This window comes from Bufo gargarizans, chromosome 6, assembly GCF_014858855.1.
Source record: "Bufo gargarizans isolate SCDJY-AF-19 chromosome 6, ASM1485885v1, whole genome shotgun sequence".
Classification (NCBI taxonomy): domain Eukaryota; kingdom Metazoa; phylum Chordata; class Amphibia; order Anura; family Bufonidae; genus Bufo; species Bufo gargarizans.
This window is the reverse complement of record NC_058085.1, coordinates 325,490,761-325,504,013: the sequence shown is the minus strand read 5'-3', so window position 1 is coordinate 325,504,013 and position 13,253 is coordinate 325,490,761. Positions and strand designations below refer to the sequence as shown.

Genomic DNA, 13,253 nt, shown 5'->3' with positions numbered 1-13,253 from the left:
GTTTTTCTCATTCTGTAGAACCCCTTTAATTTGTCTTAACAGTCCCTGTCCATTGTATTTTGCAGGTATTGAAGCGGCCTGAAAGGTATTTCAAGCAAGGGCAGGCAGTGTCGGCTACTGTGGTTGGAACGGGCTTTTCCCCAAGAGCACTCCCTCTGTCGCTCATAGGTAATAACGCCAAAACCCATTGCCGTGTCTTAGGCTACATGCACACGAACGTTGTTTTGTTTGTGTCCGTTCCGTTTTTTTGCAGATAGGATGCCGACCCATTCATTTCAATGGGTCCGCAAAAACTGCGGCCATCGGACATGTTCTATTTTTTTTATTTATTTTTTGCGGGGCCACAGAACGGACATACTGATGCGGTCCTTATTTTAACTTTTTTTTTTTCGGATTCCAAAACACACACTGTTCAAAACTGCATTCTGAGTTACTTCACAGGAGCAACAAGCACCCGGTGAACCCCATTGACTCTTCATAGTGTCCGCCATGCTCTGTCATTTTCCAGGAAAAAAATATATAGAAGTGGTGGTCTTCTCGGTCTGACTTGAATTGGCTACCTGCTGTAAAGCAAATCTCTGGAGCTGCTGCTGCTGCTGCGTCTCGGACAAGATGCCTGCTCCGTAATACAATAAAGAAGGTACAATATACAATAGATATGCCATTTCTAATTGCTTTTTGTCATTTTTTGTTTTCCCGGTAGACATGCACGCCCTGACAGAAGGTTGTGTGACCACTGGTTGCGTGAAAAGCATAAGCCCAAACTCTGGTTTAGAAATATCATTGCCCTTTAAAAAGACCGGAAAAGCCAGCCTCTTCCATTTGGGCGACTGCTATGCTGAGAGTCCTGTGAAGAACTTTACCGTCGGGATGTTTGTCAGGTTTGTGAGAGATTTCTAACTATTAGTTAAAGGGGTTATCTCATGAGTAACGTAACCCCACATAGTTCATGACCATCTCTTTCTAACAAACCTAGAACCTCACGTGGATTCCGTGGTCTGCCTGTCCATTGCTGCAGTTGCTCTGCTTTATTTCAAGCTGCCAGCTCAGAGGGCATGTACTCTCAGGGGATGTCCTTTCTGCTGCAGCCAGTGGCATTTGAAGGATGGAACGGAGCATGTATGTCAACCTCCAGTGAGCCGGACAGAGAATTTAGAAAAAGGGCAAACAGCAGGTGGCGCTGTACAGATAGATTTCAGTAAATAACTCGGCGGCTATACTAAATATTTAATTTCATTGGATGATCTAGGTGCAGGTCTTAAAAATTTTGAATATTTTTCAAAGGGCAACCCCTTTAAGTGTTACTACAACGGTATGTGAATGTCCTGAGGTTTGTTGTACTTTGTAGGACTCTGGCGCTTTGCTGCCTGTGCTTTTCAGTCCTATAAACCTCAAACCTTTCACCATCGCTCCACGTCAGGGACTTTGCATCAGCCATTATAGACTCGTGTGATTAAATATTTTCCGCTCTACGTAAATGTAATTTTCCTTCTGTAATTAAGTTATAGCTGTCCTTTTATCTGTGTATTCAAACAACATGGCTGCTGATGGATATCAATTGGGGTCACTGCCCTTGTCCAGTCCCCTTAGAATGCATCTGATTAGTCAGAGACCCCCAGCCTTTAGACTTGCACACAGTCTGACCTTTCATACTCGTTCTTTCCACTCTGATGTGAATGACAGTAAGAGAATTTTTGGAGGAAATTTATCAAGTCCCCTCTGCTGTGAAGGTGGCAGCAAAAAGTTGCAAACATTTGTGCAAGCCCCCCTTTTTTATGCAAAAATTAGCAACTTTTTGCCCGTTTACTCCATACTAGCCACTTTGTAAAGATGCTGGAGGGAACACTGTCCTGAATCCCCTCTATCCCTGTGTCACAGCTCCATCTTCCCCACCAGACTTTGTTCTCCTGTGACGTGCCCATATGCCGCACATGACTGCTGTAACCAACCACTGGCCTCAGCGGTCTTATGCCGTATACATCTGAGGCCACTGATTGGCTGCAGTGGTTATGTGTGGTATATAGGCACTTAATTGCTGGAACCTAAACATAAGGGCTCATTCACACGGCCGTTCCGTGCATTGAGGACCACAACTTGAATGTGTCTGTGATCCGTCCACACCGCAGAAAAATAGAACATGTTCTATTTCTCGCTAGTATCATTGGGGGACACAGACCGTGGGTATAGCTGCTTGCTGCCACTAGGAGGCGACACTAGGCTAAGAAGTGATAACTCCTCCCCCGCAGGCTATACCCCCTCCAGCCTGGAGAGAGCATATCAGTTTTTAGCTTAGTGTCGTAGGAGGCAGACCTCCCTGCTTTTGCAGGGCGGCTTACTTTTATTATTTTATCTTTTTCCTCTTTTAGGTTGGGGAAACAGAGTCGCCTAGCCACTCTGTCTACCCCGGGAGCAAGGCCGGTGTCGGAATCCCTCACCGCTCGCCCTCCCCAAGAAACGAAAGTGGACCAGGGCAGCCCAGCTCCCCTGCTTCCCGCCAGCCAAGGGGGTCACCTGAATCCGGCGAGACCCTCCGCCATTCCAGTCTCCTGCCACTTCGTGTGCCAGCGGCTGAAGAGGTGACCCTGCTGGTACTCTGAGAAAGGGTGAAGAGAAGAGGATGAAGATGGGGTGAGTAGTCCGTATTGGGTAAGTACCTCGGCCCTTCCCCTCCCCCTTCTCCCTTCCCCCCCGGTCACCTCATCATAAGATGGAGGACCTTTTTCCTCAGGTGGGCCATTCATGGTGAGGGCCCCACATTACCTCAGGCCCAATGTAGGTTTGGGCTTCTGTCCATACGGGGGGCCTGGGTTCTCCTCAGATTCTGGTCCAGTTGTACGGCCTGCGGGGTGAGCTCCCGCGGCCGATGTTCAGCCAGGGCACTTGCAGAGCGCCGCTCCTGTCACTCCACTCCCGGCCGGCTATTCGTTTGGCCGGCGCCAAAAATTTAGCCCCCGGCTCCTCTTCGGGCCTACCGGGATTCAGCCCGTGCAGTTGTTTTAGCGGCACGGGATGGGTTCCCGCAGCGAGAGTGGACACTCCCCCTCCAAATCAGTGGGCAGACATCGGCGGTTGCTCTTCAGGCCCCGCTGTGGTATCCGGCCGGCAGTACCGCCCGGTCGGCTGTGCGCCGAACTTTATGTCCCGGCTTTTGCGGCCTACTAGGCCGCAACTTTCATTCCAGTTATGGAGGGGGCGGGTTCGTCCTTTTGGCGCGGATTCTCCCCGACTAGCTGTCGCTCCTCCCCCAGGTGCCCCGCTGAGCTCCGCATCTGGTCCTCTGAGCTGGGTTAACCCTTTGTGGCAAGTCGTTTGTTTGCAGCCGGCACTGCATTATCTGAGTGTCCCCTTTCTGCATGCCAATTACCTTTGATTAGGAAGTTAACCCTAACCCCTTCCTGCCGGCATGTCCACCCTGGTGGTGGGGTATGGGGCTGGGCCCATGTCCTATCTGGACAGGGCAGGATTGCTCACAGTTTCCCAATCCGCCCTCCGGGGCTGTTTAGTTGAGAATGCACACATGAAGAATTCCCAGACCACCTTCTGGGTCGTCTGGTGTATAGGCCACCACAGGTGAAATCCAGGGGAGCACATCTGAGGGATTCCCAATCCGCCATACGGGCCGTTTGGTTGATAATGCTCCACCTGCACAAATACAGGGGAGCACATCTGAAGAATTCCCAATCCGCCCGCTGAGGCCGTTTGGTTGATAATGCTCCACCTGCACAAATGCAGGGGAGCACATCTGCAGGATTCCCAATCCGCCCGTTGGGCTGTTTGGTTGATATTACTCCACCTGCACACATACAGGGGAGCACATCTGGAGGATTCCCAATCCGCCCGCTGGGGCCGTTTGGTTGATAATACTCCACCTACAAAAATACAGGGGAGCGCATCTGAAGGATTCCCAATCCGCCCTATGGGGTCGTTTGGTTGATTAATGCTCCACCTGCACAAATCCAGGGGAGCACATCTGAGGATTCCCAATCCGCCCGCTGAGGCCGTTGGTTGATAATACTCCACCTGCACGGATCCGGGGGAGCACATCTGAAGGATTCCCAATCCGCCCTACGGGGCCGTTTGGTTGATAATGCTCCACCTGCACGGATCCGGGGGGAACACAGATGCAGGATTCCCAATCCGCCCTACGGGGCCGTTTGGTTGATAATGCTCCACCTGCACAAGCCAGGGGAACACAGCTGCTGGATTCCCAATCCACCCTCTTGGGTCATTTGGTTGTTAATCCACATGCGCAATCCAATGGAGGACCTCTGGCAGTTCCCAATCCACCCTCCTGGATTGTGGGTCGATTGAGTACCGCCCACACAATCCTGTGAGCGGTCAGGTAGGGATGCCGATTTCACCTCCTGGGTGTTTTGATGGTTATATCACCGCTGTCACAGCCTGCAACTGCCATGGCTGGATGCTAAGAGGTAGAGCTGCGCACGAGCAGGACATTCCTCCTCGGTCTCCTCCGCACCTCCATCCTTCCTCATTAGGGTGATATTCAGAACCCTCCCTTCTGACAGGGGTTGGTTCTGAGGGAACAGTTCTGCGGACTCTGATATGAACCTTCTAGACTGCATCCATGCTACCGGCAGTACTGATTGTCTGCATTGCCCCTTCCTTAGGCGGCATTTGCTTTGCTACTGGATACAGTACTTACCCTTTGTATTCCCTCCTTCCACAGGTGGACTGACGGCACTTGCACTGGTCAGTGCCAGCCATTTGCGTCTCCCCTTTCGGTTGTTGATGGATTGCTGTTCCACTGGGTACAGTACTGGCGTTATGCATTAGCCTCTCTTATAGGAGGCGTTATGGCTTTATCGCGGGTGGCAATGTTTGCTGTAAGTATTACCACCTTGCTTAGGTGGAGGAATTCTCTACCCACCGGGAACGGGACTATTCGTATGCATTATCCTCTTCGATAGGGGTGTAATTCTCTGCCATAGGGGTCAATTCCTACTGGGTGCATTACCCCCTGCCATAGGTTAGGTACTGGCGCTAACCTCAGGATACAGTACTCCCTATATATTTTTCTCCCCTTCATGGGTGGAGTGGTTGCACTTCCATTGAGGGTAGTGCTTACAGTACGCGTTACCCCCTCCAGGGAGGGGGTTATTACACTACCGTTGGATGCGGTTCTGTTTATCTCCCTACCTTCCTTCCTTGACGGAGGGTTGCGCTACCACTGAATACTATTCAACAGTCGTGGCATTACCCCCTTCTACATCTAACGGGAAATCACTGAGCATCTATGCATGCTTTAATTCAACTAAGCCTCCGCACTAGATGCCGTGGCTTCCTTCACGGGTGGGCCGCGGCAACAGTCGTTGCCATTGGTGCCTGGTACTCTTCATCTAGAGGTATATGGATACTGGGACTGCTCCCATACTGTATCCTCCCGTCTCTTCTGGTACTGGTGGTTGGCGCAGATAGGTCGTTCCTTGTTCTCTTAAGGGAGTCGCTCAGCAGCTCTTCAGGTGCCCTAGATTCCCATCCCTATGGGCCTCCACCGTTCAGGTCGGTCAGAACTTGGTCCTCTACAGCGTGTGGGTGCACGCCATTATACAAATGTTGGGATTACGACCCAGCGAGCCCAAGGTTGCACTGACTCTGTATTCTGGGCCACCACTCTTCCTCATTAGGTGAGGGTGTTTTGCTGGCATTCTGCATTGACTACTACAGCGTGTTCTCTAAGTCAGGATGGCCGAGTGGTCTAATGTGCCAGACTCAAGAGTTAATCTCTTCCGTGTATGGGTGTTCGGGTCTCCAAATGGAGGCGTGGGTTCAGATCCCACTTCTGACAAAAAAAAAAAAAAAAAAAAAAAAAAGCAAGGGTAGTTCTCACAAGGGCCGGAGATCGAACTCATGGCAGTGGGTCAGCCCCCTCAGATAGGGGTTCTACCCTGACACTGCTTCGGCGGTTGCTCTGGTTTTGCCCCCTTTTTAGATGGAATGGCTCTGGTTGACTGAGTTAGCTTGGTTCCATGCTACTTCTGGGTGTCCTTAGGCCTCTCCCTCAGTTTTACGCTGGGAGGAGCAGGCGGTAGCTATTACTGTACAAAGGGTATTTGCATCTCCACTACATGCTAGGGTTCCTACTGAACATTCCTATTGCACAGTTCCTTCGTCAGACGGCGGTTTCTTCCGACTCTGGGATTGGTATCCTGTACGGTGTGGCATCCTCCTCAGCTGGAGTGTGGCCTTTGCGTTACTCTGGCAGCTTCCTTTGTATGGGCTCCTCCTCAAGGGTGTATTTCATTACCAAGAGATCTGTACAGTGCCAGTCCCTGATGGCAATGGGCTTGCCCTGACCTCTCAATGGTCTTCATTACTGTTAACTGTCCGTTGCTCTGACTACTATTGTTCTTGTGTCGTCAACTCGGGTTTTGCATTGGCGTCAGTGCCATAGCTATCAGCACCTTACTTGGGCGCGCTCGACTGGGTAGCTTAGTCCCTGTGGCAGTCGTCTACCACTACGGTGATACTGTCCGTCAGATATGTTTACTTAGTCCCTGTGGCACTCGTCTACCACTACAGTGATTCCTTCCTTCAGTTATGGTTGCTTCTGTGTCACATCAAGCGATGGTGGTCATTCCTTTCACTGCTCCTTCCGGGGGTGGACTACGGTCCCCCCAAGCCAGGCTGAGCGGGTGACTGTCACACCTTGTCACCACTGGTAGGGATTTCGTTCCTTGAACGGAACACCCCTATTTTTCTTTCCTGTCCTTCCTCTAGCTGGACTGCTGACCACCTTTTCCCTTCGGTCTCCTCGACCGGTGGCAATGGGTTGTATAGCTATGGAATCCGGGATCTATTTTTTTCCACGGAGAGTATTCTCTTATCTTGGTCTCTGCCCGGAAGTCAATATATGTCAATTATGGTTTTTTTTCCATTACCGGTTTCTTTTAACCAGAGGAGGATCCTGCGAACCTGGATTTTGGTTCCGCTCCCACAGTTGTGGTCTACGACCGGCTTCGCCCCGACGATCGGTAGATCGCTGGGGGCGTTTCAGGAACAAACAAGCCCCCCCCTCTGGGACTTCTTCTTCTTCTTTTTGTACGTCCATTTGTCCTTTGTCATTTGCATCAGGCAGTGCTCCGCCAGAATTTTCTTTCTGGCGGAAGGTCACCGCTTTTCGGGTCTTCTCGGACATGGTTTTTCTCTTCTTTCTCCCTCGTATTTTAAGGGCGGGCTCTCCATCAGCCATCTATTTTGGCCTCGGAGATTTGCTGGTCCATATCTGGCGCGTTGGCGCGTTCCGCTGTATGGGTTTTCTGCCTGATTTTCTTGGAGGTCCTTGTCATAGCTGGCGTCTTCCAACGGAATGCTTTTTTTCCTGGGATGTCTGCCTGTCGGTTGCTTCCTAGCGGAGTGATGGCCTGGCTGTCCAGCGGTCGTCATTTCTCGGGTTCATCTACTCCAGACATCGCTTCTAGAGGGCAGCGTCTTGGTCTTCCGGCAAGTTCACAGAGTTTTTCGGGGGTCTTTTCTAGCCATCATCTGTTGCTGCTCCAGGCAGCAAGATCTTGCAGGCGGCAGCGGATGCCGCATCCTCGAGGGCGTTTTTTCTCCAGGGGCGTGTGATTTTTTTCCCTCCCCGTGGACTGCTTTAGGACGTCCCACGGTCTGTGTCCCCCAATGATACTAGCGAGAAAACGAGATTTTTGTGAACTCACCTGTAAAATCTCTTTCTCGCGTAGTTCATTGGGGGACACAGCTCCCACCCAGTGTTCTGTTTGCCGCACATATTGGCGGTTGGTGGGCCAGTATGGTCCTCAGTTCTGGTGCATTCCGACTGATGTTTGTCAGTTGTGGGTTGTGTACTGTATTTTCATTATTGATTTTTTTTCTCCTACTCCTATTGCTTGGGCACAAACTGATATGCTCTCTCCAGGCTGGAGGGGGTATAGCCTGCGGGGGAGGAGTTATCACTTCTTAGCCTAGTGTCGCCTCCTAGTGGCAGCAAGCAGCTATACCCACGGTCTGTGTCCCCCAATGAACTACGCGAGAAAGAGATTTTACAGGTGAGTTCACAAAAATCTCGTTTTTTTTTTTTTTTTTTTTTTGCTGTGCGTCGGCACGGAGAGAAACTCCACAGAAGCACTCCGTGCCTCACCGCACCTTCCGGATTGTGGACCCATTCACTTTAACGGGTCCGCATCCGCAATGATCCCTAACATTGTGGCTTTAGCGGCAGGGCGCATGGGAGTAACGGCACTGGAACAGAGCGGGTTCAGGGCAGAAATTATAACATTAGAGTACTCTAATATAGTCCTTCTTGGACTGAGACAACCCTGGTATGAATTGTTTCTGCTGAAAATGCATATACATTTTGTATAGGTTTATTGGCGAGACCCTACACTAATAACTTTGACTTTGTTGTAATCCAGGTGCTACATACTGTCTGTGGAAAAGACCATTGAGGTGTCCCTTAGGAAGTCTCGGTAAGCAAATTATCTTCACTGGTTCTCCCTATTTAGTTTTTTTTTACTTTTTTGGTCATTGAAGGGGTTGTCCCAAGAATAAAACGTATCCCCTTATCCCGTAGGTAGAAGTAGGTGTCTAGTTGGTGGGGTTCACCTGCTGGGACCCCAGTCATGACCAGAGGTTCCCTGTCTGTCATATTTGCCACTGATGGGCAAGCAGTGTACTCCCGTCTTCAGCAATCCTGTAGGAAATGAGTGGACCAGCAGAGAGCATGCTCCGCCACCAATCCATTCATATGGGTTTACACCGGACGGGCGCTCTGGTCATTGGTGGAGATCCCAGTAGTCCTACCTCCATCATCAGACAATCCTCTATCCCAGGGGATACGTGTAAGCCTTGCAATCACTCCTTTATGTTTAGTGGATGACTGCTTTTCACAGAAATGGTTCCCGTTGAATCTCCAACTAACTTGAAGTGAAACACCGTGTGTCTTATTCTTCCCTCCTTTCTTGCAGGACATGTCCAGAGTCTGCGAATGAAGTGACGGATAAAGAAATCGCCTCCGTAGACAACCTGGAGGCAGGACAGTTGGTGTCAGGTTTTGTTGGAGCGGTTACAGAAAAGGGGATCTTCTTCCGGTGAGGACCAGCTTCTCCCCGCTCCTTATGGATGCACGTGTATCGGACGTGCTGGTAACTTCTCTTAATATTGTGGCAGATCAGTGACTCTTTCCTTTCTGTATCGCAGGTTATCGGGCTCCATTGTCGGCCGTGTTGAGTTTAGGCATGCTAGTAATTACTTTATTGAAGACCCTAAAACATACTCTTCATATATCCCAGAAGGAGCCCTGCTTACAGCCAAAATTCTGTCGTAAGTTGTCTTTTAAGAGGAGGGTGTGGGAGAAGAGTATGAGGTGGATAAGACGCACATGTGATGTTTTACTTGTGGTTTCTTTCTGTAGAATTGACAGAAAAAAGCAGCACTTGGAGCTCTCCCTTCTCTCTAAGGACACGGGAAAACCAGATGTCATTCCAAAGTTGGAAAGTTTCACCTTGAGGAATAAAATGCTTTCTAAGAGGAGGAGATCAGAGTCTGAAAGTGAAGACAAGGTATTTTTGCTGCTAGCATGTCTCTGCTGTGACCAGTAGATGGCAGCACTTACCAGCGGTCTGTTATGACGTGGCTGCTCTGCTCTGGCCCATTCAATTATCCCCGGGATGTTACTGTTTAGTTCTTTCTTGATATGTTATCAGTCTCTGATCTGTGGGGGTCCAACACCTGGGACCGCCGCCGATCAGCTATTTGAGAAGGCACCGGCGCTCTCAGTAGCGCCGTAGCCTTCTGTCTGCTCACTTCAATGGGGCTGAGCTGCTTCTAGGCCTTGTCATTAGGAAACGTGATGTCACGTGGCCTAGGTGAAGCTGCGAGACAGCCATGGCGCTACTGTGAGCTCCGGTGCCTTATACAACAGCTGATCGGCGGGGGTCCCGGGGTGTCCAACCTCCACCGATAAGATGCTGATAACATATCCCAGGGATCAGCAACCTTTGGCACTCCAGCTGCTGTGAAACTACAACTCCCAGCATATAAACGTGCTGGGCTGTTCTCACAACTCCCGTAGAAGTGAATGGAGCATTCTGGGAGTTGTAGTTTCAGGACATCAGGAGTGTCGGAGGTTGCCGATCCCTGACATATCCAGAGGATAGATTGCTAAATCTCAGAAAACCCCTGTAATGAATACGAGTGTCTGAACACTGTTTGTACAAGACCCTCGCATCATCCCCCTTTTTTCCAGACTTCATAATATTTTTTTTTTGTAAAATCACTTTTCATTGTCTAGATCAGGGCCGGCCAACCTGCGGCTCTCCAGCTGTGTTAAAACTACAATTCCCACCATGCCCTTCTGTAGGCTGATAGCTGTAGGCTGTCTGGGCATGCTGGGACTTGTAGTTTTGCAACAGCTCGAGAGCCTCAGGTTGGCCAGCCCTGATCTAGATGGTTATTATTAAAGCTTAATGAGGAATCTGCCAGCCATGTTTACCTTCACCGATCATAGGAATGGGACATTCAGTCACAAAATGCTGATTCCAAGTTTATACTTTTCATATTCCTACTCAACGGCACTTCCCTGCAGTAGTCCTTAAACTGTCTGGTCTGCTCTAATTTTAAGACTCTTGAGTTTAGAAAAACATGGCTTCTCTTTTTCTAGACGTAGTGCCACGTTCCAGGAGCTGCATCCGTTATTGTAGCTCAGCCCCGTTCCGGTGAAGCCCCGTTGAGCTGCAATAACAGACGCAGCCATTGCACAAGGGTGGCGCTCTTTGAGATGGAAATAGTGCAGATCCTGAGCTGGTTCAGATCAGTAGTTTTTAGGCATGGCTGCCTTTCATGATAATACAGTTTGAGAATTTGAAGTGAGTTTGTGATCTTCGTGAGGCATAAGGTTGGAGGGAGCATTTCAGGTTCACATTAGTGCCGCGCACCAGACCAGAAACGCAGAGTTGTTGCTGCCAGGTTGTAATAATGCTTTATGTTCTAATATTAGGTCACTAAAAAGAGAGCAGAAGAAGAAAACACAAGAAGAGCCTCAAGATGACGAGGACAGCGGTGTGGAGGTTTACTGCAGAGAGAATGAAACCGAAACTGAAAAAACTAACAAAAAAGTGAGTCACGGGGAAGGAACAAATGTTTTTTCTACTAGGGCTCATGCACATGAACGTATTTTCTTTCCGTGTCGTTCCGTTTTTTTTTTTTTTTTTTTTTTGTGGACCGTTTGCAGAACCATTCATTTCAATGGGTCTGCAAAAAAAAGGAAGTTGCTCTGTGTGCATTCTGTTTCTGTATTTCCGTTCCACAAAAAAATAGAAGATGTCCTATTATTGTCCGCATTACAGACAAGGATAGGACTGTTCTATTAGGGGCCAACTGTTCCGTTACGCAAATTACGGAATGCACACGGATGTCATCCGTATTTTTTGCGAACCGCATTTTTTAAGGACCGCAAAATACATACGTTAGTGTGTATAAGGCCTAAATGTCATGCAACCCTCTTGGAGCTGAAACCTTAAAATAATGGCTCCACAGAAAACCAAAACCCCCATTTTATAACTAATGCAACTTAAAGGTGCACCTTAGAATCTCCGCATTTCAAGGATATACCATAACTTTTAAAGGGGTTGTCCAGGGCAGGGGCATAGCTATAGGGGAAGCGGCTGCTTTGGGGCCCAAACTCAGGAGGAGGACTAAAAGATTTTTTCAGGGCTCCCTCAACATCATTATAAAATGACATTATATACAGAGACGGGTCCTGTCTTGGCTAGCCACGGGAGTGAGGATTTTACAGGAGGAGGGCATTGCAAAGAAATTGGCAGGGGCTCCGTTCAAAAATTTGCTGTGGGGCCGACTCATTTCTAGTTACGCCACTGGTCTTGAAGATGGGTCATCAGTATTAAATACCTGGGGAAAAAAAAACTAAATGTTGCTAGGGGTACAACCTCTGAGACCCTCACTCATCCTAAAAGCAAAGGTGCCGAGGTCTCTTCTTCAGGGTGACCCACCCACCCCCATTAAGAAGGTGGGCATATTCTAGCCACGTGGCAGAAAGTGGGACATTTATCTAACCAGATGCATCAGGTTTTTGGTGTAAAAATGACAATTGCGACATTTGGAACACACACCACTTTTTAAAGTGGTCTATGTTTGAGGCAGGAAAGGGGGATTAAAGCTGAATTATAACACAATTACTATCTGGAACACTTGAAATGTTAAATAGTCACATCCGACGCTAGGCAGCCCCCTAGTGTATTTTTTAAACTGAAGTCACAATGCAGTTGCATAAATTTTGGTGCAACCACACAATGCAAAACCAGATTTAAAAGTGACATGAAAACAATCGTATATATATATTATATAGAGAGAACATTTTTGAAGTTCCTATTTATTTGCATGAAAGGTTTTGGTCAACTTTTTGAATTATGTCCTTATTTGTCAGTTTAGTGGAGGTCTCGGGAATAGTAGAGAGGTTAGGAAACATGGCCCTGCATCCATTGACCTAATTTGAATTACAAACCAGCTTAACTTTCTTGGCTCATATGAGCATAACCTAAGGTAAAGTCCTCTGTGTTAAGCAGTTATTGTGGTATGCTCTATCAGATACTATGCTCTAAGTAAGATATAGCAGAAAACCTCCATGATATAGTGCCCACATTGCTCCTACAGCTCCTGTGTGCACGTGTAGGAAAACTACCAGCCTGTCAGCTAAAATAAGTTGTATGAGCACAAAATTATAGAGGTAGTCCAAGGGATGATTGTAAAAGGTTGGTGGGGTCTTCATTACACGTGTACAGACCTGTATTGTCTAGACCTCATTCCGGCTCATGTCTTTGTCCTCAGAACACGGCTGATGGTAAGCCTCCTGCCCCGCGCCTCCAGGTGTCTTCTGGATTCTCCTGGAATGTCGACCTAAATAACCTCAAAACTTCTATAGCTGGTGGAAACCAGAGCAGTTCAGACAGTGAAGATGATGATGAAAAGCAAACCAAGGTGAGTTTGTAATATAATGCCCATGTAGAGGGCCTTGGGGAGATCTCTCTTAATACAACTTATCAATGTGTGGCTTTAACTTTTTTGGGGGCATAATTTTTTCAGACTAAGAAGACCAAAAAAAATAAGCAGAAAACAGAAACTAAGAAGGAAGCCGCTGGTTCAAATCAGAAGCCGCAATCGGTGCAGGAGTTTGAGCGCCTTGTCATAAGCTCTCCGAACATCTCTGCAAACTGGGTCCAGTACATGGATTTCCACCTTCAGGCGACTGAGCTTGAGCA

At 48.6% G+C, this 13,253-nt stretch overlaps 1 protein-coding gene across 1 annotated transcript in view; it reads left to right on the top strand.

Annotated features, from left to right (window-relative positions):
* PDCD11 (programmed cell death 11) overlaps window positions 1–12,947 on the top strand; it is a 56,409-nt gene extending 43,462 nt beyond the window's left edge. The window contains exons 22-29 of the mRNA XM_044299309.1: window positions 66–168; window positions 704–881; window positions 8,394–8,447; window positions 8,946–9,068; window positions 9,178–9,300; window positions 9,392–9,539; window positions 10,976–11,093; window positions 12,823–12,947. Of these exons, the coding sequence (XP_044155244.1) occupies window positions 66–168; window positions 704–881; window positions 8,394–8,447; window positions 8,946–9,068; window positions 9,178–9,300; window positions 9,392–9,539; window positions 10,976–11,026 (780 nt within the window). The 3' untranslated portion in view covers window positions 11,027–11,093; window positions 12,823–12,947. The remainder of the gene's footprint in view (window positions 1–65; window positions 169–703; window positions 882–8,393; window positions 8,448–8,945; window positions 9,069–9,177; window positions 9,301–9,391; window positions 9,540–10,975; window positions 11,094–12,822) is intronic.
* The last annotated feature ends 306 nt before the right edge of the window (window positions 12,948–13,253 follow it).